General features: G+C 37.5%; 1 protein-coding gene across 1 annotated transcript in view; it reads right to left on the bottom strand.

The window, feature by feature from the left end:
- LOC131344481 (contactin-associated protein-like 2) overlaps nucleotides 1–26,516 on the bottom strand; it is a 129,800-nt gene that overhangs the window by 78,063 nt on the left and 25,221 nt on the right. Inside the window, exons 2-3 of the mRNA XM_058376814.1 lie at nucleotides 12,756–12,866; nucleotides 5,638–5,831 (exon numbers count right to left, since the gene is read on the bottom strand). Coding sequence (XP_058232797.1) covers nucleotides 5,638–5,831; nucleotides 12,756–12,866 — 305 coding nt within the window. The remainder of the gene's footprint in view (nucleotides 1–5,637; nucleotides 5,832–12,755; nucleotides 12,867–26,516) is intronic.

Here is a 26,516-nt window from a genome sequence, read left to right as displayed (position 1 = left end):
ACACAAAAGGGCAAGATGAATTAATTTTGGTGCAGTTAATTCCAGCTCAAGCCCTGGACCTTAAACAGTCAGTGAGTGTGTTAATTAGTTGGCTACAAGTCAAGCCACACTGAGACTCTGCTGCCTGGTTTAATCAAGTACCTATTTAATTTAAAGTGGCTGAAGAGAGACAATAGAGCCTGGGTTTTTGGCAGCAAGCCGACTGTAACTATCACGAGGAACATATTTACAGGTTTCCGTGGTTATAATTAAAGTGGCCAATGCTTATTTTCTCATGGGGCAAAAGAGAACACCATTAAAATAAGTGCAAGTACAAGATGCATTCAGGCCACATGAGAAAAATAAAAACTATTCAACAGCAGTAAAGCTTCAATTCAACTGTTCAATTGAAAAGGCTTGACTGTTAAGAGCAGTTATGTGACTGTTTAGCAGATCCATCAGACCAGAAATCACAGTCCATCAGAGAGAACCAGTAAATAAGCAAATCAATTAACACCAACCAGAAAGGTTTGCTATGACTCGAGGACCAAACCCAGAACTTTCCAAATCTGGCTTGAGTTTGAATGATGCTTTCCTGTCATATAATGCTACCGGGAAAGTAAGAGGAGCTTCTCTGGAAGTCACCTTCTAGAGAATCATCAGAACAATCAATAGAAGATAAACATGTCAAACACATTTGCCACCAAGTCCTTCTTCTTACTACCTTTAAAATATACCTTCAAAGTAAGCTGTTGAACACAAAGTATTGCGCCCTGTTTGAATCAATTGCTGTATCTAATCAAGAGAATCCTGGGGAGATGCACATTGAGGGATGGACAGACAGAAGGATGAACCGATGGCTGACGGACAAATAATCATAAATAGTGATTGTAATGTCCCTGACCAGGAAAGCGTAAGTAACATCTTTGTATAGCAAACATTAAGGAAGCTATTGAAGAAAAATGATTTTAGACATTTGACCTTGACCCTGTTTGAATCAATTCCAAAACCAAATCAGTTGGTTACAATTATATATCCATAAAAATATTTAAGCACTCCTTTCTAAGATATCGCACTACCAGGATCACGGAAAGATTCACAGATACACTGACGGATGGAAGAACAAACCAACAGCAAACATCATACATAATGGGTCTTGAGTTCCTGAACATGGAAGAGTAAGTAACATCTCTGTGTAAGGGAAGCTATTAAAGATAACTGACACTTGACCTTGCTGTGAACTTCACCCTGTTAGAGGCAGAAAATCGAATCATTTTATTTAACATTCAACCGCGCGTTATCGAGATATCGGACCGATGGACAGACAAACCAGAAAACATAATGCCTCCTGAGCTCAGTGGTGAAGGCAGAACTCTACAGTCAAGTTCACTTCCGGTGTCTTTTAATCAGAATTATGGAAGAAATGAAGAACATCTCCATGAATCCAACAGATTCGTGAAACGAACGCTTATCACACTTTTCGATTATATTTCAACTCTCGATCAAAGCGATAGAGGGAAAATGCAGCTGTTGTTATTAAACCATGAGTAATAATTATGCCAAAAATTTTAAAATGAACAATGTATAGTCGCTTAACATGAAAAATATAAAAACTCTTTTAAACCAATGGGAGAGAAAAATCACAGCCCAATATACTTTAAATGGCTTACATATATTGGCACCTTTGATGTTGAGTTAAAAGGCAGATTAGACCAAGCGGGTAAGGGAAAAATAAAAAAAAGCAAAAATCAAAAAGTGATGCAGTATTCAAGAGACTATTATCTTCTGACTGAGAGATTTGGCACCTTTCTCTACTTTCTATTCACTCGGGGGCTTTTTTGACAGAGTCTATATCTGAGACCAAGATAGAAAGAGAACGAGAATGAGAATGAGAAAAAGAGATAATGGGACAGAGAGAGAGAGAGAGAGAGAGAGAGGTCTGGAATGGAATGGAATGCAGGTAATACAGTTACAACAATTATTGTAATTATTATTATTTGCTCATTGTATTATGTGCTATAGTTTGTCCAGTGAACAAATAATCATTATCGTCTTAACTGCTCTAAACAATAAAAAGGCGAAGCAATAAAACTGTACTATTTATCGGAGAGTATATAGATAAAAGATAAACAAGATCCAAGTCAGGAAAATCAATAGAAGAAGGTTCTTATATGAAAATGAATGTATTTAGTCATTAGTGAAAAAGGAAAAACTATAGAAAAATCCATAAACAATTATGGCATGAGTTCTAGAAGAGTCTCACACTTAACAGGGATTTCACAGAAACGGTGCGATGTCAGTGTCCCCCATATACAAAAAAAAATTAGTGAAATATGTGAAACTGCATTTTTAATGCAGTGGAAGAAAAAAATAAAAACATGGTGTGAACCTGTCTTTCCTAATGTATAATACAGTGCCAGGACAGGTTGGACAAAATATGCAGATGTTTCTCTAAAGAAATCCTATTTAGTTGAGCAGACTTTGTTCCAGAAATGTCTAAGTAACAAAAACTTTCTGCTAATGAAAACTTTTCAAATGAATTATAAATTAGTGTGATTTTTTTTTTTCACAGATTTAATCATAGTGGTTATAAATGAAGAGGGCAATTAGGCAGGTAATGAATAAAACATGAAAGGGTGTGTGCTGTTAAAGAAAAATCATCTACAACACGGTTGGTGTCCAAACATGAAGCAGATCGGCTGGTAGCATCCTGAAGGTAAATATTCTGTCTTTTATTCCTTTTACACTGCAGGGGGCGGAAAGAACTGCAAAAGGTCAAATCTGATCATTGTACACCTTCTGACCAATCAGAATTCAGAATGTGGTGTAATGTAATTATCATTATCACCCTTTTATCTCAAAAAACCAACCTACTTGTTATTCTATCATCAGAAGCTTTTATCTGATATTTCATACCTGCTGTTAAAACGTGGAAAGATTAGCCGATGCTCCTGATCAGTCTCAGAAATCTGTCCTGAACTGATTTCACACCTCCCAAAAAATTCATTGACATCCCCTGAACTGCATGACTTCTTTAAACTGTTCTGAACTTTTATCAACTCTTGATTTCTCCACTGTAATTTATCTTCCATGGATGAATAATAAGAAAAAGCCATGGACAATTATGACAGGTTTTTTTTTTTTTGCACCAGTGTGCACACTGAGCTTTCATCAGCTCTCCGAACTGTCAAAGTCGGATCTGGTGCTCAGTGACCTGTTTAGGAAGTAAAAGGGTGAACATAAAATGCCCAGGCAGTTATCATGTTCTGTCTCTCCTGACAGACAGGCTGGCAAAAAAAAAAAAAACAGGTGAGTGGTCATTACACCAACAGCCTGACACAAGAGCTTATTAAATATAAGAGATTAGTGTGTTTTATACTATACATACAAGGTGGGATCCAAAAATTCCAATGTGGCGTGCACATTTTAACGTAGTATACGCTTCCAGTCTGGTGAAGCATGATCCTGAATGGTATCATATCTTGTGGCTGCATGTAGTATATGTGTCGTTTTGTCTAAGAACATGAATTTGTCTTTTTTTTTTTTCTTCAATCACAATGGCAGATGTTAAAGAGCAAGGAATTGAGTTTTTTGCTTGATAAAACCTCTGCCAAAGAAATGACTATTGCCAGAGAAAGCTTTTCAAGTCAGGTCAAACTGAAAATCAAGACAATAATGATCACATTTTTTTTTTTTACATACAGTCAAAAGTTTGGACACATCTTCTAATTCAATGTTTTTTGTTTAGGGATTTATTTTCTACATTCTAGAACAATACTGGAGATTTCAAAACTATGAAATAACACACATGGACTTAAGTAATCCATATGTAATGACAACAAAAAACAGTCAGTTGTTATTTTAAGACACGAAGGTCAGGTGTTCTGGAATAGTTCTTGCAAGAACAGTATTGTCGAGTGCATTTGCAAAACCCATCAAGCACCATGATGAAACTGGCTCACATGAAGACCATCCCAGTAAAGCAAGACCAAAACTTACTGTACCTCTGCTGCAGAGGAGAAGTTCATTTAGAGTGACCAGCCTCAGAAATCACCAATTAACAGCACCTCAGATTAGAGACATTATGAAGGCTTTACAGAGCATCAGTAGCAGACATATCTCAATATCAACTGTTCATTAGGACATTATTGTGTATTTCGGCCGCCTTCAGCATTGTTTTTCAATGTAGAAAGAAATAAACATCAGGAAAGACCATGGAATTAGAAGATGTGTCCAAACTTTTGACTGCTAGTGTATATACAAACACAAACCATTTCTTTACTATTATCAGCCATTTTCACACCTGAGTGAATCCAGTTTGTTTATGAGTTGAATCCAGCCAACAGATGCAGGATAAAAGAAGCAAACCCCCAGCTGTTAAATTGAAAAAGCTAAGACAGATGCAACAGATGCTACATATGGTAAGGTATTATGAATCTGTTTCTTCTCTGTGGAGTTTTATTTTATGAATAAAACTCAACGAGCCGTGCCGTTCATGGCCAGACGTGAAGAGCAGTTACTGTTACAGTTAAATTTGATCTGATTTTACATTACATTTCGGTAATGTAACGAATTCTGCACGCTTATCATGCTAACAAAGAAACCGCAATCTCCTCTGTCCTGAAAACTGTCTGAGAAAGTTATAACTTTACCTCTGATTATTTTAACAATCTGATATCAAGAGTTCAGCAAAAAAAAAAAAAAAAAACGTATGTCTTTCTATTAGTATAGAAAGAACATATAGAAGGAACTTATTACACAAGCAGAAAAAGTAGATTGTAGAACTATTGTAAAACTATTGTGAGAAGAAAAAACAGAAAACAAAATAATGAATTAAAAAAAGCAAATCAGAAAACATAATAATGAATCATGAGTCCAAAAAAAATAAATAAATACATAAAACAACCAAATTAACAAATCAGAAAACTAAATAAGGAATCCAAAAACAAAATACTGAACCCAAAAATAAAAAAACAAAAACAAATTAGAAAACAAAATAACAAATCAGAAAATCAAAGAAATCCAAAACCAAAAAAATAAATCAGAAAACAAAATAACAAATCAAAAAACAAAGTATGGAATCAAAAAATTCGATTTTGGTTTTTTGATTTGTTATTTGTTATATATATTATAACAAATCAAAAAACAAAAAAATAAATCAAAAAACAAAATGACAAATCCAAAAACAAAATAGAAAATCCCAAAACAAAAGAACAAATCTGAAAACACAACAACAGTTCAAACGAAGTGGAAAAGGTAGGTATAATTTGCGAATGGAATTTCTACCACTGATTGGATGAGACATCCGTCACTCAAAACATACACAGAATAGGAAATTGTGTATCTAACTTAATTTCCTGCAGGTATGGAGTTCCGTGTTCACTTTAAATCATTTTTCTTTTCGATAGTGCAACTTTAAATAACAATGATTTCTATTGGCAAGCATGGAGAAAATTATTTTGAAAAATAAAAAATTATTTTGTCTTCCGATCTGTCATTTTGTATTGCACTTCTCGGCCATTTCGCAAGAATTCCTATTGAGAATACACAGCATGTGATCATATGAAGGAAAACTATATTTTGGGTATTTATACTTATGGTTATTTTGAGTGTATGTGAATCTCAGGATGTTCTCTAAAACCAGTGTGCAAAATTTACCCAGATGTTTCCATCCTGATGGTAGGGTTTCCAGTTCCTGCCCGTGTCGCTGTAGAGCAGTCGGTAGCGTGTGGTCCAGTCCGAACTGCTGTATCGACCCTGAGTGGCGACCGAAGTCACCTGCTTCCTGCTTCCCAGGTCCACCTGCAGCCATGGGTAATGATCAGTGTCGAGAGGAGACCAGCCTCCAGCACCTACACACCGGGAAAGACCAATCGGTTCACATAGCCGTCTGGTTTCCTTTTGTGATTTACTCTAAAAATATAAAATATTTTTTAAATATAAAATTCTACAAGCATCATACTGCATGTGAAGACTCTCTTTTTTATTCAGCGTCTGTTTTCGGCATGGCTACAGGGCAAAATAAAAAAATAAGGCGAGTAGATGTAGTGTGTGTTTGTATGTTCTGCGTTGTGGAGAGGTTTTACACAAGGTGTGATTTAAAGAGGTGCAATTTTGCCCCGTTTCAAAAAAGCCAAAGCTCAAAGCAGCTGCTTATACAAATTTTTCCACACTTCATTTTTTTTTATCATCAAAGTTAGAAGGCGCAAGAAAAACAAGTTATTTTAACCTTGTGAATGCAAACATATTCTCACACAGAGAGGTGTGCCGTAAACAGCTCAATTTACTTACATTATAATACATTATAATATTCACTTGTTTAACTCTTTTTGAATAAATTCTCCTGTTACTTTACTGCATTTAGTTCTGTTCTTCCATTAGGTAATTTTACTTCACCAGCCTTTTAGAATTCTTCACTTGTTCTGTATTAGTTCACTAAGAATTCTCTTGAATTTTCCAATTTCCTGTCACATCCACAGGTTTATTCTTGATGGGTTTATTCTTAGTTTATTCTCATCACTACTTAGTGTACTAACGTTGGCAGTTATTAAGGTTGCCAGTGGCTGAGAAATGACTGAGATAAATCTGAATCCATGCCAAGGCTGGATGAAGCTGAACTAATATGTTTCCTCAGCAGATGGTAAAAATAGTAGATATTTTCTGCTTTGTATCACGCCATTCAGATATATAAGCTTTCCAGGAAGTTGCATTTGTATTTGTGACAATTCTGACCTTAGATATTAGACTATTATCCAAAGACATTACACATTAGCTGGCAAACACGTCGAAATGCGACCACAGAGAACAGTGTATTTAAATCGATATAATAAAGTTATTATTTTCCAGTTAAAACTTCATGATAGTATGTATTGCACTGCTGCCATATGATCGGCTGATTGGATAAGTGCACAAATCAGCTGGGGTAAAAGTTTTTAATGAGTGGATATTTAGATATTTACATAGCTAGAAATATATATATATATATATAGAGAGAGAGAGAGAGAGAGAGAGAGAGAGAGATTTATATCTATATGAATAAGAATATATATGTAATGTCAGGTATCTCTGTCAGAGCAGAAGCCCAGATAGCAGTTGCTTGATAAGGTGTGGTGTAATCCTCAGTAGGATTTGAGATTTGATCCTATTACACAGTCATTATTTAAAATCTGGCTTCAACAGGATAATCAGAGTCCATCTCTGGATAGAGAGGATTTGCGTGGCACAAAATGGCATCTTCAAAAAAACGCAAACACTTGGCCCTGTTGATAAGTGTACTCCCATGGAGTTAGCACTTGAAAAGCAGGGTTGGCTCGGTTGACCTAAAGTCTAGAGAGAGTAAAAAGAGAGGCTTAACAGTGACATAGTGAGAACAGAAAGCAGAGAAGAGGATGAGTGAAAGGAGATAGAGATAAGAGGACAGCCGGGGGGGCGACTGTACTGTAACCTGCCATGGAGACTGACATTCTGATAAGATAAGGGGAGTAAAAGAAAGCGACTGGAAGGAGAAAGGCGGCGGTGCAGAGAAGAAAAAAGAGGTTGGGGTGCAGACTGTTGAGATGCTTTATAGCCTTTGTCCTTAGTGATACAATAAATTAAAAAAAGTAAAGAGGTAAAAGGTGAGTGGATCTGGTGGTGGGAATGGACACTGGAGGTCAGAGGCAACAAAAAAAAACAACCCTGGAGAAAACCCACACAGAAATTGGAAGGACATACTAAACTCAAAATGCTATGATATTTCCATTAGTGCCAACGTCCCAATTTCACCTTATTTAATTCATTTAAATCCGTGCAAAGGTTTAGGGTTAGGCCCAAGACTGTTGTACCTATGCTGTCTAGGAGAGAAGGCTGGCCTTACTCTTTCTTATTAGCAGTGGTGCTGGTAGCTCAAGTGGTTAAGGCTCTTGGCTGTTTGCTCGGCACCACTGTTGGGCCCTTGAGCAAAGCCCCCAACCCCCCAGTCTCCAGGGGCGCTGCTTCATGGCTGACCCTGTGCTCTGACCCCAACCCTCCAGCGATATGCAAAAAAATAATTTCACTGTGCTGTAATGTATACAGTGACTCTAGAAGCGCTTCACTTTTCCACAATTTGTTATGTAACAGTCTTATTCCAAAAAGGATTAAATTCATTATTTTCCTAAAAATTCTACAAACAATACCTCATAATGACAACATGAAAGAAGTTTGTTTGAAATCTTTGCAAAGTTATTACAAAAAAAAAAAAAAAATCACATGTACGTAAGTGTACAAGCCTATGCCATGACACTCAGAATTAAGCTCAGGTGCATCCTGTTTTCTCTGATCATCCCTGAGATGTTTCTCAAACTTGATTGGAGTCCATTTGTGGTAAATTCAGTTGATTGGACATGATTTGGAAAGGTACACATGTGTCTATATACTGTAAGGTCCCACAGTTAACAGTGCATGTCAGAGCAGAAACCAAGCCATGAAGTCCAAGGAATTGTCTGTAGACCTCTGAGACAGGATTGTATCGAGGCACAGATCTAGGGAAGGGTACAGAAAAAATTCTGCAGCATTGAAGGTCCCAATGAGCACAGTGGCCTTCATCATCTGTAAGTGGAAGAAGTTTGGAACCACCAGGACTCTTCCTAGAGTAAGCCCCCCCACCAAACCGAACGATTGGAGGAGAAGGGCCTTAGTCAGGGAGGTGACCAAAGACCTGATGGTCATTCTCAAAGAGCTCCATTGTTTCTTTGTGGAGAGAGGAGAACCTTCCAGAAGAACAACCATCTCTGCACCACTCCACCAATTAGGCCTGTATGGTAGAGTGGCCAGATAGTAAAAGGCACATCACAGCCTGCCTGGAGTTTGCCAAAAGGCACCTGAAGGACTCTCAGATCATGAGAAACAAAATTCTCTAGTCTGATGCATCAAAGATTGAACTCTTTGGCCTGAATGACAAGTGTCATGTCTGTGGGAAACCAGGCACCGCTCATCACCTGGTCAATACCATCCCTACATCGAAGCATGGTGGTGGCAGCATTATGCTGTGGGGATGTTTTTCAGCGGCAGGAACCGGGAGACTAGTCAGGATCGAGAGAAAGATGAATGCAGCAATGTACAGAGACACCCTTGATGAAAACCTGCTCCAGAGCATTCTGGACCTCAAACTGGGGGGACAGTTCATCTTCCAATAGGACAACGAACCTAAGCACACAGCCTGGATAATCCACTTTGGAATATCGCTGTAATATAACAAAATGAACTGTGAATATTTTCCACATGCACTGTATGTGACGAATAAAGGCTACTTAGTGTCTCTGAGCATTTGTATTAAGAAGAGGGTTGATAGCGCTTTTCTGCAAGTGTGTTCAGCAGCACTTTTTATGATAACATACAAAGGCTGAGGGTTGATTCATCCTCCCTGGTTCATAACGATACACTCAATAAGAACAATAACAATAAGAAGATAATTTAAAAGGCTCGTAAATGTTTTTTTTGCCAAGGTGTATGGTTCTAGGAAGAACCTTAAACATCTATGGAACTTTTTCTTTTACTTCATTAAAAAGGGGTTTTTTAGACTATAAAAATCTTACTTAAAAAATCTCACTAAAAAAATGAGAACCATTTACTGAAAGGATCCTCGGTGAACCAAAAATGTTTCTTCTTCGTAGCAAAACCCCTTTTTGGTTCTACCAAAAAACTTTTAAACTTTTTTTAAGAGAGTAGGGGAAAGAAAGCAGGTGGACAAGCACTGGAAAATGTCCAGAATGGTCAAAAAAGTCAATACTACATACGCTTCTGTAGAATAATGAACAACTTTATTTATTTGTGCTTGTGTCTTACCTTTCAACTATACTGTACAAACCTCGAAGATTTGCCAACATTAATGTTGAACACTTCTTAATCTCTCTAAGTTTTTAAAATTACAGCTGCAAGTTTGAAAAAAGTCCAAAAACCTAAAATGACTTAAATGAGTTATTGCAAATAAATATGAATATATTTTTAAACCAAAAAGGGATATGAGGAAAGAAGTCAAATTGTTTGCATAGCCTATAAATGTCATTTTGCCTCAGTAGCAGGCTGAGGGGATTTAATTCACTACCGAGAATGAAAAATAAAATGAAGTGCAGGGATCACTGGGTTCTGTGCATCTTATTAACACTCCAATCTCATGCACGGCCACATTTCTATTCAGCAGAGACTTCGTTCTTGGGCTGAATGCTGAGCACAGCCATCTTTCCCCCTCTTGCCAGCCTCAACCGATTCCCAACTCTCCCTCTCATTAGCTTCCTACTGGCTCGCCTGATCGTCTGTCTCCAGTCCTCCCATCTCACTACCTTTCCATTTCCAGCTGTGAAGGACAAACAGGTTTATATTCGACAGGGATTTGACCTTTTCCTCCCTGTCTCCACTCCACAGATGAGCTATGCTAAACAGATGCCTCCATCTCTGCTGAAGGAGAAGACTGAATGACGAGGGAATGACGAAGTCAAAACTGCATTAATTTAAATGAGTACAGGACTTTTTATAGTGGATTTATTTTCCTCTACAGGGGAATATAATAGAAATGGAAAATGGGAAGTAATTGATTTTGCAAACCAAGTAAGGGTTAATACCCAGAGCAGAACAGCAATTTCATCCCATCATATATATATATATATATATATATATATATATATATATATATATATATATATATATATATATATATATACAGAGGAAAAACAAAGAAATCCTTTGTTTTTGCTGAAACTTTTTTTTTTCCTAAATTCATAACCAAATCTTACAGGTCATCTGCATTCATTATACACCCTGTGGATATACAAGTATACTGTATGTAAGTGTCTGGACATCTTGACATCACACCAATATGTGCTTGTTGAACATCCCATTCTAGCTTTAATCCCCTTTGCTGTTATAACAACCTCCATTCTTCTGGGAAGTTCAGAATTTTCCACTAGATATTGGATTTTTAGGCATAATTCAGACATAAAACTCTTTCATCCAAGCTGATTCGTTCTCCAAACGCCCTCGCCACCTACGTAGCCCTGTGTTATCCTGACTAACACCCTGGCCAAGCCCCAGCAGGCAGCAAGAGAATTTGCTTCTCACCTTCTTTCTCTTAATATTTTCTGTTTCAGCAGGTCCACGGGCAGTCTCAGCACTCAGCCCAGCCATGGGCAGTCTCAGCCCAGCAGCAACAACTATAAAAACACCAGCAGCACCAACCACCTCAGCAGCATCTATGTAGCAGATCTATCCACCAAGACCAAACCTACCCACATTCTAACTCCATCATTACCATCAATATATGCTTAAACTTTACTTCAAGACTTGCCATGGCTAAATTGCACATTTCTAATCAGTAGCATAATACCAAAAATCATCCATATGCAGTACAGGCTTCAGTTATTGTTCACATCAAACCTCAGAAAGGGCAAGAGTCTGATCTCTGATCTCTGACTTTAACCATGGCACGGTTGGTGGGGTGTTTCAGAAGCTCTCTAGAGTTTACACAGAATGTGAAAACAAGAAAACACTTGAGTGAGCAATGGTTCTGAGAGTGGGAACACCTTTTTGATAAGAGAGGTCAAAGGAAACTGTTCAGGCTGGTTCAAGCCCCCAGGAAGGATATAACAATGAAGTGAACTGAAACGCATCTCAGACCAGGTGATTTTTTTCTAATCTACAGCTATCCAGTTCAGGTGAGCCTGTGCTAGTGATAGTATAACACCTATATATGTTAGCACTGGGTGCTATTGATTTTCACCCCGCTAGTGATTTGTGACAGGAATGAGTCAGTATAAACAGTTCGGAAGTCTCACTTCCAGCCTCCGTAGTGTAGAAATACGCATCTGGCATACGGATGTCTGGATCCCTTCATTAGCCTTTTATGATGCTGCTTATCATAGTGTAACTAATGAGCCTGTCTCGGTGATGTCATCAGGAATAAATATGCTTGATAAATGCTTGGGATATGAATGTTCCTGACAGGCTGTTTGCTTATCTGCTATGAAAACTAGAAAACTACCCTCTGGTTGTATCAAATCAGACCTTAATGACTTGAGGGTGTTTGTTCATTATGACAGCAGAGGCATACTGCAAGACTCTATTAAAATTTACAACTTCCAGTTTTGATTGGTGGAATTCAAGAACCGATCCTAATTTTAAAGCATTTTTAATTATAACCATTTTGGGAACATTTGGATCTAAGGTAAAATACTATGAGGAAAGCTTTTACGGCCTGGAAATGTGAATACACCCTATTGGGAAGGGTGAATAATAGTCCTGCTCTCTATCCACCAGTGTGTAGGTGTCAAACGGCGTAGCAGTGAGACAGTGCGCATTGTGTCACTGACATCCTGCAGCTCCATTAAAAGGCCATGTCCTATTAAATATTTACACAAAGTCCGCTGACCCATACTTACAGCGGTTTAATTAAGAGCGTGCCTCACATTCACCTAGGTTAGAGATACTGTCAGCTCCAAACATCTAAGCCCTCTAATAAGAAATGCTTTGAAGTTATTGATCAGGAAAACTAAAAATTAAAATATGTAGAAATCATACTGTTTGCATAACGAGGCATGATCTTATAGGAAAACAGGCAACAACAGTTATGGTGTGATGCAGCAAGACATGAATCAGAGGAACTGTTACAACCATGAAGTTGATTATTTTCCAATAACAGCAAGTGACCGAGACACCATTCTGCCCTGTAGAAGTCCTTAACCTCTGTTACAAAGCACTGATGCTGGAGACTCCATCCAAAAGTCTTTGGTATGTGTCTGCATGGGTGTGTGTTTAAAGCCTCTCACCTCCTCTCCTGTTCAGTTTGGCATATTCAGGAGTGTATCCGGTGGTGAACACCGACGAGCTGCTGAAGGCACTATGGGAAAGGGGCGTGGCCAGCGCTTCATCACATTTCTCTAAAGAAAGCACAAAGGACAATGTAGATGTTACAAACACATACGTTTTTATTATTATTATTAAAGCGACAATTAGGAATGCAAAGCAAAGCAGAGTTAGTACTTCATCATCCTCGTCCTTAGACAATACAGACAGATTCTGCATCACAAATGACTGGGGATGAGAAGCGAAATAGAAAGAAAAAAAAGCTGCCTCACTGCTTAAGACTTTTACTTCATAAGTTGAAAGCACTTAAGACTTCAATGACTAGTCACTTCGAAATGCACAAAGTGAACAGATGGTGCAAACCCATGCAGAGGAGTTATCACATGCTAACACATCTCTGAGCTCACAGGACACATGAGAACACAAAAGAAAAATTTAAGAACGTTTTGAATTTAAGAACATTCGGGTCCTCTACAGTAGGTGTAAGGTGATGGGGTTGAAGGGGGACATATCAGAGGGGGGGGGGGGGGGGGGTTGTGGTCATGTTCCATCATGACTGGGTTTACTTTTCCACCAGTCGCAAGTTAAATCACTGAAACAACAACCAAGTGCAAATCTGTCATTCAGAGATGTCCTTGCTAACCAAGAATAATCTTTCATTATTTCTCATTTCTCAGTTTGTGAATGTCAGCAGTTTCTCTTGCAGCCTCAAATCAACAGATTCTGCCCCCACCAAAAAGATCAGGAATTTACACTCGAATAGTCTGGAACAACTGAGCTTTATACAATTAAGGCCTTGTGCTTTTCACCAGCTGGACAAAAAGTACTTATACACTTTATGGCCAAAGGTTTGTGGACACCTGTCCAACACACTTATATGTGGTCATCTGTTGCATTACAAATTCCCTTCACTGGACAGAAGCAAAACCTGTTCTAGCAAGACACTGGCTCTGGTCCATGAAGATCTCACCAAGGATGGAGTTGAAGATCTCAAGTGGCCTGACCTCAACATCATGGGATGAATTGGAATACCAAATCTTCTCGCTCAAATTCCATGCTGGACCTCAGTAAAGCTCTTGTAAAGGCTGAATGGACAAATGTCAGTGTTCAAAATTTTACTAGAAAATGTTCCTAATAGAGTGGGATAATTTGGGAATGGGATGTTCATCAAGCACGAGGGTGAGGGTGTCACAGTCGGGATCCACATACATTTAGTTATATAGCGTATAGCTATCCAATATTAGCTAAAATTAATTGAAGCTAGTTGTGAAGAAGTCCATGAGCCACAGCAGTAATACATAAGGCTCAAAAATCTCCCCAATCAAGACAGTTGGGAAATTTTATTGAAATGAGAGCAGGGAGAATATAATGACATCATTTATCACACAAGGATGTGTTTTATAATTAAGTCAGATAATTCTATCCATCAACTGTACTTGACAGATCACAGCACTGAGACAACACTATTGAATATCTGTCTTTTTCTTTTTTGCAATGGAGCTGGAACGTCAGATGATCAATTAGGGACTATTAAAATAGAGGGCTTAATTAATTCTCACACACCCCCCCCCAGCATACAGTAGCTGTTTTAGCTTAGGAGCTCACATACTGATTGATCTCTGACATGACACAGATCCCTTGCTTATGTTTTTTATTTATTTATTTTTTGTTCTGTAAAGCACCATGACCATGAAAGCATACCGCAGAGTTGGATTTTCCAGCACGGCCTCTCCAGTGTGACAACATGCTGAATGGCTTCTTGTGGCTGGAATTATTCTTAAAGGATTCCGTGCTTAAACTCTAAACACATCATGCCAACTGGTTATTCATTCTCCCAGAAAGCCTCCTGCATCTGGCAAGCTTCAGAGTTCAAATTTAAGGATTGACAAAAAGCCTTTGGAATGTACTTTTTCTGACAGACCAGATGTTAGAAAATTAAACTTGTAAAAGTTCAAAGTTTTAGAAGAACCCAAATGCACAGCGCTCTCCTTAGCCTACTAGATTAGCGCTTGGTGTGTGCAGTTATGTCTACTTTATTTTATTCAGAAATTTTAAAATCACACTGAATATGTTTATTTTATTACTCTTTATTTTTTACTGCTATATCAATCCATCCATCCATCCTTTCCATCCATCCATCCATCCATACATACATACATACATCATGTCCATCCTATTTATTCATCCTATCTATCTATCCATCTATTCATAAACACACAGGCACACTGGCAGCTGGAGCGATTTATTGATGGAGTGAAATTTACTCATTCAAAAAGGTTCATGCCACATTGGTAATTTGCAGAATTACTGAAAGGCTTTTTGGAAAGATTTTGGCTGTGTAGCCATTGGGTGGAAGCAGATCTTTACGTCATTTTGTCCTTTAGAACTGCACAAAACAACTTCTTCTTCTTTCGGCTTTTCCCTTCAGGGGTGGCCACAGCGAATCATCTCTCTCCACCTATCCCTATCTTCTGCATCCTCAACACTTGCACCCACTAGCTTCATATCCTCATTTATTCCATCCATATACCTCCTCTTTGGCCTTCCTCTTTGCCTCCTGCCTGGCAGCTCCATGTCCAACATTCTCCTACCAATATACTCACTACACTTAGTATTGTTTAACTTTATAAAATACAGTCATACCGTTTTTTTTTTTTATCATCATAATATCAAGTGTCACTCAGAAGGGAATGCATTTAATTAAATTGAATTAAATGGAATTATTAGAAAAATTAGGATCCATGCTCTTAATACCAGGAAGCACAGAATATCATAAACTATCAGCTAGTTTATCCAGACTTTACCAGGATCGCAAAAGGAAAGATGTTAAACTAGCAGGAAAGAAATCCCAGAAATTGACAAAACATCTGCAGCGTTTTCCAAACTCAGGACTTATATGGCAAAGCGTACGTCTACATCTTAATGAGTTGTACTAGACACAAAGCTGCAACCTGATTAAACCAAGGAGGCTGCCTGACATATCTAGGTATCAGATATTACGCTTGACTCTTCTGTTGGCAATTAGGAAATGAAAAAGTCAGATGAAGATCTAACAGTGGTCTTTATGCTATGGGGAGGCTTCATATTCATATAAAAAAATGAAAAAATAAAAAAGCTACAGTCATAATACAAGAGTACATATTTATACAAACCCTGTGCTCGCTGCACACATTCTCTACCTTATCTGATCTATTTCCTTTGCCGTAAGCGCTCTCTTGAATTCTGTTTGACATTCACACATCCAGAGTTCAAACAGCGGACTCAGACGGAACGGAAAAAATAAATAAAAAGAAAAGAAGGTGTCTGACAGAATTTATGTAAGGCAAAAACACATTTTATTGTTGTCACACCTTGATTACAGACTTAAAGATGCAAATTAATTTGGGAGCTAAATGATGCAAGGGGAATGCGTTTAAAGCTTCAGTTTGGGTGAAAACCCTGAATATTAAGCATTTCCAGCACTTTCACAACTTTATCAACAACCATGTGAAAACTACATTCAAGAAAGAAATATTTTATGAATACATATCTTCATCTTCAGGTTTAAAATCCAGGCATAGTGAGTACATTTACATACATACAGTTACGTCTACTTAAATTTCTACAAATTTTTTTGTAAAAAAAAATATTTTTTGGTGAGATCACACGTTATTATGTCTAATTATTCATGTTATAAAATATTTTTTTTATTTAATTAAAATCATTTCAAATAAAAACATTTATTCGGGTAAATATTTAATTGCAGCCAAATAATAATTTGTGTCGTTGTTTTGTTTATGCTCTTTTATCATTTAATGTTTATATTTATGCTCTGAAATTAGCAACATTGATTGGCATTGACATTAAAATTTTATTTTTAGTGGAATTAAATATTTGTAGAAACTATTTTCATGTCATAGCTATTTTTATTATTATTATTATTATTATTATTATTATTTTTATGAGACTTTGAGATTTTTTATGAGATTTTTATGAGATGAACTGCTATGTCTGACCATTTATCTATATAATTATTTTACCTTGTATTGGTCTGTTTATCCAAAATCCAAGCTTACTCTGTTTTAAGCTGGATTTATTTGGAAACAATTTTATTCTATTAGAATAATAGCGACAAAGACACAAGTGAATAATTAGTACATAACTGAGGTGTGAGTAATAATTAGTCCACTGATACTGACAGGGTTGAGTCAAGGTGTCGGAGGGCATGACAGCAGGGGGATTAACACTTATGACACTGAGGAAAAACTAAGCAAAAAAAATAAGCAGACCAGCCTGAATTAGTAGTCAGTAGAGCTTCTAACGGCCCACATGACCTTTGTCACTTTAGCATTTTGAACACGGCTGCATCCCCGAGTCGTCCAGAGAGCTGTGTGTTAAACGGCTGACAGGAAGGATGATAAACCAGGGTGCGGATGAAAGCGTGGGGAAAGAGAGTGAGAGATGAGGTGGAGGGCACTTGGGTGAGACAAAGTGCAGGAAGGGTCTTTATTCTTGCATGATAGAAGGTTTAGAGGCAAATGCATGGCAGTTTATGGCAACATTTTGCTATATGGCAAAGAAGCTAATAAAACAGCTCGGGATATAGAAAATATACTTAAATCCATGTTGAGCAGTGTTAACATAACAGCACAACAGTAGCTGGAGTCCTGACGCATGATTAAAAATGCATCAAATGCACAGCAGTGTATTTTTTAGGGAGTAAAGATAATTAATTTCTGAATCAATCTTGTGAACTGACAATGGAAAAAAATATTTCTTCATGGCTTTTTGTTCTTCCGATATACAGTATACCATGCTTCAAATCCAGTGTGTTAAATTACAAACAAAGACTAAATCTGTATTGCTTTTAACAATGCCACATGGGTGATCAATTATGCCTATTACAACCAGACATCTAAACAACCGAGCTTATGTAAGTAGAATGTGACAGATTTAAAGGGATTACTATTCAAAGATAACAAAGAAACACACCCACAGAAAAGCACACTCGTCTTCGGCTCCTCCTGTGCTTGTTTTATGTTCCAGCTTGTTTGACATTTTGATAAAGTGCTCTAAAGTGCAGCTGACTGAATGAGAAACATGTGCACATGCATGTTGTTATTTCCCAGTACAAATTGAATGTGAACTTTCCCAACAGAGTGGAATATGTCATCATTAATCCAACAGACTTTTTAGTCTCACTAACAAGGGATTCGGAGCATTAAGAAGTCTCGCTCCCGATCGCTCGCAATCCCATCAAAGCATTAACACAATCCACAGCAAGACAGATCCCTGGCTTTTGATATGTATTTGGAAGAACAAAATGAATGTAATAAATAAAAAAGTTTGAAGCTGTGGAGTTGGGTAGCTATGTAGCCAACTACAACTGAAGGAAAAAGAAGAGAAAAAATGCTAAGAATAATGACAACTACGACAGAAAAAAAAAAAAAAAAAAAAAACACTGCAGAAAAAATTTGACAACACAAACTATAACAGCTAAAATAGAAGAAAAAAATATATACAAAAAAACAACAATAATAAAAATGACAAGCCAACTACAACTACAACTGTAGGATAAAGAAGAGAAAAAATGGCAATAAGAAATAAGAACAATGACGACTACAACAGAAAATAAACTAAAACTATAAAGACTATAAACATACAAAAACAAAAATATCAAAAATGACAAATACAACAGAAGGAAAAATATCACAATAACAACAGTGACAACTAAAATAAACAAAAAAAAAAAAGAAAGAAAGAAAAAAACCCCCCCAGAAAACTACAAGGGAAAAATGGATAATACAGACACAAGAAAACAAAAAGAAAAAAGAAACAGCAAAACACGACAAATACAGCAAAAGGAATATTATCACAATAACTATGACAACTACAACAGGAATAAAAATCTAAAGAAAAAAAAAATTACGCAAATAACAATGACTACTACAGCAAAAAGGAAAAAAGTAATAATTAGCATCAACTGACAAATACAGCAGAAAGGAAAAATGACAACAATATCGACAACAGAAGTTAGAAACAAAAGAAAAAATGACAATAACAAGAATGACAACTAAAACAGAAGGACGCAGTCTATTCAGTTGAAAAACTGACTTCAAGCTAATGATAGAACCATATTGTAGACTCCAGTTTGTCTTTATACATCACGTCAAAATTGTGTAGTTCTGTCATGTCTCTCCCTGTCTAGGCTCCTAAATACACTGTGGCCATGAAATTAATCTGGAGAAACATAACTTTAATCTTCCCTTATGAGGTAACCCAGTAACATCAGTAGCTTCCTAGATAGCAGTTACAGTTCCGATTTAGTGACCAAAGCTTGTTGAGTTAAAATTCTACGGTTACTACAAAGCAACCTTTAATCCACTGCTGAAACACTGGATGCGTTTTATGCTTGTATTGTACAGTATAACACATCACTTTGAAGTCAATCTGAATAAAAACGTCTGCTAAACAAAATACTAGAAGAGTGTAACGGAGCTCGTCTCCACACAGCGAGATCAAAAACAGCGCTCTCATTACACTACAACGAGTCTCAATTACCAAGCCACATCATGGGCAAAATCAAGAACAAGAGGCTTTATTATCTACTCATCACTTCCACATGAAAAGAAAGATTAATGATAATCTTCTGATGTAGCACAGAATGGGGGAGTCGGAGAAGATCCATCTACTCAGTTCAGGAAATAGAAAACAGTAGGGCTGGCTGTTAGAGACTATTAGCTGGGGTGGTGGAAAAATAACAAGGCACAGAGGAAAGAAAGCAGGATGAACTTGTCGTTTTAGCCTGAACGTATTCTTTCCTTTATTTAGCTTTTACTTCAATCTCAGGAGCGTAAACAAATAATGTTTTAATAAATCTAAATAAATTCCCTGCACTACAGTTTCATTGGGACCAGCCATCCAGACTATGCTATATACATCCACTATAGACTATACTAAAGACTGGTCATGGGCATGAGCTTTTTTCATGCTCTCAGATCAACAATTTCAGCCGAACTACCTGAGCTTAAAAATAAATAAATAAATAAAAATACATAAAAAAAGAACCCACAGCCAACTACAACTGTAAGACAAAGAAGAGGAAAAAATGACAATAAGAATTACCACAGAAAAATACCACAATAACAGCAATGACAACTACAACAGAAAAAAATCAGATAAAAGAAAAGAAAGAAAAAAACAGCATATAAACAATTCCAACTAAAACCGAAGGAAATAAATGTGTAAAAAAAAAAAAAACAATAACAAATTGACAACAAAAGAAAAAAAATCACAATGACAACAATGATACCAAAAAAACTAAAGTAAAAAAAATTACACAAATAACAATGATAAATACAGCAGAAGAGAAAAAAATGACAATATCAGCAATGGCAACTAAAACAGAAGGACACAGTGGGGTGTCTATTCAGTTGAAAAACTGACTTAAAGCTAATGATAGGACCATATTGTAGCAACGGTGGCTCCAGTTTGTCTGTATACATCATTTCAAGATTGTATATTTCTACTGATGGACATGAGCTTCACTGCTGCATGCTCCCAGCTCTAAAATCAACAATTTCAGCTGAACTACATGAGCTAGATAGTCTATAAGTACAAAAAAATAAAAATCCTGACACATTCTTAAATTGCATAATATATAAGAAACACTGAATTATTTAGCTTTGCTAATCCTCATGGTCACCTGGTTGATGTGCTATATCATAGGACATCCATAAGTATTCCTAATACTTAGGAAAACATAACCCCTAATAGTGAGATTTTTTTTACAATAAATTAAACAAACCTTCCCAGAAACTTGGGAATTTTCTACAGTGATATGTAAGTGTCATGATGAATTTTGCTCAGCTGTTGACAGACATTTAAAGCTGAGCTTCCTCCGAAATCAAACGGTGAACGTTTCCAAGCCAGGAGTCTCTGTCTACTCTGAACTGTGATGTATAATATATGACCCGTTCCAGATACACCTCGGGTTTTACTCTCATTAGACTGCTGCCTTGCAGACATGTCCTACCAGATTATACCTGCTGTCATTCTGACATTTTTCTCAAAGAGCAGACATCGCATCTACAAACCGATTCTCCAGTGGATTAAGTGGAGCTGAAAATATGTTCATTTTGAAAAAGTTTATTAGCTGGGATTAGTAAGAGGTAATATATGGGGACATTTCATCAAACGTAACACCTTGTCGTCAGTAGTAATCAATAGTATATTTATTCTGGGAGCTAACTCCAGGCAATTTTTCCAAGCTCACGTGATATTTTTCCTAAGGTACGAATTTACAAATATGTCAAATCAGAGAGAGACAATTTAGGAATAGCAATAATCCGTTTAGATTATTATACCCATGACTGCAAATGAACTGATAGTATTTGAATGATGTTGGCTTCATAATTATTCTCTGTTTCATGGGTCCGTATTTTTGACGTGGGTCCACAAAATGTGGGAGATCCTATACAACAATATTGTGTTTGTGCTTTTGGGGAAGATCAGTATATCTGACATATAACTTTCTATAGGGAACTCATAGGGGCGTGTTTATTTTTGGTTGGGAGGTCATGCAGATCAAACCATCAATGCTACAGACATGAAACATGGCCATTTATTAGTACTTGGGGAATCTTGTAACACCCTAGCAACCACCTGGAATATCATAGCAACCTGCCTCTGCCCTGTGTTTGTGGATTTTGCATGTTCCCCCAATGCTTTCTCCAAGGATTCCTCCAGAGGTTTTCTCCGGGTGCTCCAGTTTCCTTCCCAAATCCAAAAACATATTGTAGGCTGATTGTCATGTCTACATTGTCCATAGTGTGTGAATTATATGTGAAAGGATGAGACCTGTGATGGGTTGGCACCCTGCCCCCCACCATGTCCCCAGAGTCCCCTGGAATATTCTCCAAGCTCCCTGTGACCCTGTGGTAGGAGGAAGCACTGCATAAACTAGATGCAAGGATTATCTTCAGAAGAGTTTCAGTATTTTACTGAAATAAGAACTGGAAGAAACTTCCACACAGGAAACAATTGTATATCCTTGACCCAAAATCCTCCTGTTTCCTTCTGAATTCCTCTGACAGCATTATAAGATCTGCCTCTTCCTTAAAGATGGCAGACGATGATCGATTGCCAGGGTCACAACCTGAAGGACGTAGGATGGAAAAGTCGAGAAAGGAATCAATTAAACCAAAGTTTCACGTTTCAAAGTTTCAAGGCAGCATCATAACTCTTCAGGTGTGGGTTCATTTTTATTCAGACTAGCAAGCTGGAATGTTTAAGCTGATTATATTTTACTTAAAAAAAGGCACCTTTTGTACTTTAAATCAGTGCTGGGGATTATAAAGTCTGCTCCACTCTTTCGCAAAGAGACATAAAGTCTCTGAAGTTAATTACTTGCAAGTTTTGAAGTGGAACTGATTAGGGGGGGGGGGGGGGGGGGGATAGCTGAATCATCAGGTTCTGAAAGTTTTGAGTCATTAAGTTAAGCCTGGTGAGTGAAGTATTTCTAACAAATTGCTTTTGTTGCAGTTTTCACTTTAGTCTTCTAAACATACTGTACATCCCCAACAGTTGCATATGGAGATGCAACAACGTCATCAAGAACATTTTTTATTAATAATAAGAATAATCATAATAATAATGTGGTTCAAGTAACATGAGGAGCCATGAAAGAGCAAAAGAGCTGGCATTCTTTCCCATTCAAAGTCAATTCATATTAATTAATCTTTTCCCTTTTTTTGGGAAAAAAGTATATTCTGGCTGAAACACTTTCACTGAAATATACCTTGTCTCTCTCCTGATTCTCTACTTCTTCAACTACAAAGCGAACAAACGGGAAATTAAAACTGATGTTATCAGCCTGGAGACTGAAGGAGGAGGAAAACCTACTTGCATGATTTCATTTTCAATAAGAACGCTTTTCTGAAGAAATCAGTGTAGGGTCAGCTGGGAAATTACACTACGCTTTGTGATGTTAATGCTAAATTACGTCGTGTGCATGTGTAATAAAAAATTGTATTAGCAGGTCAGGTATCTATTAAAGAAATCACGAATGAATTTAAGCCGCTTGAATAGCCGTGATTCGAGGAATGTCTCCTTATGGGCCGTGTACAGTATCGTGGATTATATAATTCCTTGTATAATATGGTATTATGAGCATGTTTAATTTACTCATTGGATCCAAAGTGTAAAGAAAGTTTTCTGAGGAGGAAACAATAAACTACGGGGAAAAGATTGGCCACACTATATAATTACCAAGGTAATTAATAAGGATGAAGTAAATGCATCATGCAATGCCGTTCAAGCAACATACCACAGTGGAACTTCGCCATATGAATTTAATTACTTCTGTAGGTTCTTAAGGCAAAAATCTGTATTGTGATATGAATTTTCCCATTAGAAATAATGTAAATGCAGATAATCCCTTCCAGCCACCCAAAAATATGACCAATATTCCCAATACGAAGCGTATGTAAACGGTATGGCTGCTTACAAAGAACTGACCCAAGCCCAGCATTCCATGTCAAGGGTCCTCACAGGAAGTCGTGCCACCAAGCTTGGGCTAAAAATAGAACAGACCAGGCTGCCAAGGTTCCACTGTCTTTTACGTCAAACATTCTTTAAGACACTCAGGTTTTTGTCATTTTGCTATCAAGCAAACTCCAAGATATGCAGAGAAGTTTGCCATTTTCAAAAGATTTTCTGCATCAGAGATTCTTTCAGAGATTATTCAGAGATATCAGAGATATCAGAGATTTTCTGCAGATTTGGGACATGTCGTTCACATTCACATTCACATTCAGCCAAACGTGCAACGAACAAACCCTGTGTTTGCCAATTTGCCAAAAAAAGCATGTGTCTACCTTTCTCCATCACCTACAAGAAACTAAAACCTCCTGCTTGTGTGACAACAGTTCACCTTCCTCATGAATCAGTGGTTTTTCATATCTTCTATGTAGTATGATATTTCTATGTCAGGATGAAAGAAGAAGCCAGCAATGTTCCTGTGAAGCTTCTGACACACAGCCCCCTCATCAGTTCTTGATCAGACACTTTAGATGTAATATTCCAGCAGGGAAAACGACACCTTCTCACCTCCCTGCAGTCTGAGGCATCGGGGTCAAGTCGCACGCCACCTTCGTCATGATCATCATGTCTGACATTTTAAAAGGCACAAGCTTATTTATAGGCTTCTTTGTTCGGTGATAGAGCAGGATGAGTGATGAAGAGGCATAAAGAGGAAGAGAAAGAGAGACACAGGAGGTTCAGAGAGCACTCTAGGTTTTATTAGATGGATTATGGATGGTCACACTGAGGAACTCATTTACATGTTAGTAGTGGGGGGATTAACAGATATATGAAACCACACTTCTCTCTCTCTCTTTCTCTCTCTCTCTCTCTCTCTCTCTCTCTCTCTCTCTCTCACTCTCTCTCTCGCTCACTCGGTGGCAGATGGAGTGTCATATGAACTGCGTTGTCGTTCTCTGGCACTGGACAGCAGTATAAGTGCCCTGTTAACCCACCAAATCAGAGGAAATGAATTTCAAAGGATCTCTTTTCTCCTGCTATATCCCACACTCATTGACTCTTCTCCCATCTCTCTCTCTCTCTCTCTCTCTCTCTCTCTCTTCCTCATCCAACGTTATGCATCAGAAATCTTGCAGCATGAGCTGAAATCCAGACACCACACAGATTTTTTTCTTTCTACAGTATATCTCTTTCCTGTTTCTCTCTCAGTACCACTTATATTCTGGCTTGACTGACTTATATATCTCCAGCTTCCATCGTCTCAGTAAAGAGCCAGTGTGGCTTCCGGCTTTAATTTCACCTCGTTCCTCCTCCTGTTTAATCAGCTGATCTCGGTCTTCACTTGACTATTAGGTGTGGTGCTCAGACAGATAAAATTAAAGACCCCTGTCTCGTGGTTCTTCAACTTGTTCCTTTGAGGAACCCTGAGAGGAAATGAAATGTAGAAAGTCAGTCCTATGAAGTTTTAAGGAAACCTCTTTTGTTTTGTTTTCAATAGTACGGGTCAAGATTCACGTGTTTGATAAGCATAGGTTTGGGGGGAAAATCGTGTAATTGTTATAGAATTACTAAAAGTGACAGCGTTTCTATTTTTCTATTCTAAATCTTTTACTAGATTTTCTGAGACGATATCCCAACCATAACAGCTTTGCTGGAGCATTATAACCTTGAGAAAAGGGAAAAGGAGTCTCTTCAATCCAGACCAAACAAGGCCATTTATTCCAGATGCCCATTATTAAGATAATGATTGAAAATACTAGAAAATTACAGCATTTCAAAAGCCTTTTACTCACTAAGCTGCACTGTAACATTTTGGTTATAAACACTTTGACTTTTCTCTTCTGAGCTCCACGATCTTTCTCAGACACACGACTGCAGAAGCTGTGGCTGTGTGACTGGCAGACAGAGGCAACTGTTAATATACAGGGGCTTGACGGAAGAGTAGTGCACACTTTATTTCCACAGCATATTCTTTGGACTTTGGTGAATCCCTCTCAGCCAATAAGCAATATGAATGATGTAATACCAGTGTAAACATGTGTCTCTGGCCATACGAGGTTAAAGTGAAATCAAAATTGGTTTCAGAGCTTTTAGAAAATGTTGCTTTGCCCTATGGACACGAAACTATATCTGAAAAAAATAAATATCTTTAAATATCTAAATATCTTGTCATTTCAGAATTTGTGACATTTAGGAAAAATAAAAAATATTCATATTCAAATCTCATGATCATCAAAAGCTCTGTGGATTTATATGTCCTGCACCTGGAGGGGGGTCTTACTCTATAGTAAAAGCTTGTTAGCTTGTTACCATTAAACATACTGTGCATTTTTTGGGTACATTTTTGAATAAAAAAGACTGTATTTATTTATTTACATATTTATTTAAAGTCCAGGAACATAATTCCTTATTATACACTGCCTGTATAAATCCATAGGGCAGCGTAAGTAAGAAAAAGGCTCTACAATTTTCTCAAAAGTTTGCAAGACTCCATAGTTAGTGCTTAGTTAGAAGTACTGTAGGAGTGGTGATGTGAGTATCCACTAACATATGGCTCAAGTCACAGCTAAGACACCATTTCACATGTTCTTTCTTTCTAAAAACACAATATTGGCTCCTCTTTAACAAAACATCGGTGCAGGATGAAGCAAGTGCTGCCCAAGTGCAATACGCATCGTATCAGACAGAATCCCGACGACAAACAATCCTTATCCAGACAACCCACTTTTATTTTGCCCACTTTGTACCCGATTAAAGGCTGCCTGAGAATCATGGACGAAGTCTACAGCACAAATGGACTCATATGAATCACTCAAATGAATCATTCTGCCCTTTTTAGGTTACGACCCTCTCAAGCTCTTCTGACATGCCTAGCTACAGCGCTTGGCTCAGAATCTAACTGATAATCAGCAGGACGCTAGCTCTTCATGCTTGTCTTGAGAAACATGATCTAGATGAATTCAAAATATTCTTCGAATTCAGAAATGATTCGAATTCAGGAAGGATCAATTCAATAGCTGTAATGTTTCCTGTCTGGACTGAATATGATGTAACTCTACTCTAGGCATATAAAGCCTGACATAATTCATAGACAGGCAAATTCTATTTTTTTTAATTGTAGTGTTTAATGGCTCTTTAATTTTAATAACCATTCACACTGTCAGGAACAGCTGGACAGTTCCCTGCCAGGCCCAGAGAGGGCG

The sequence above is a fragment of the Hemibagrus wyckioides genome, linkage group LG23 (genome assembly GCF_019097595.1).
Source record: "Hemibagrus wyckioides isolate EC202008001 linkage group LG23, SWU_Hwy_1.0, whole genome shotgun sequence".
Classification (NCBI taxonomy): Eukaryota; Metazoa; Chordata; class Actinopteri; order Siluriformes; family Bagridae; genus Hemibagrus; species Hemibagrus wyckioides.
Note: the sequence above shows the minus strand (reverse complement) of the source record. Positions and strands in the feature narration are given on the sequence as shown.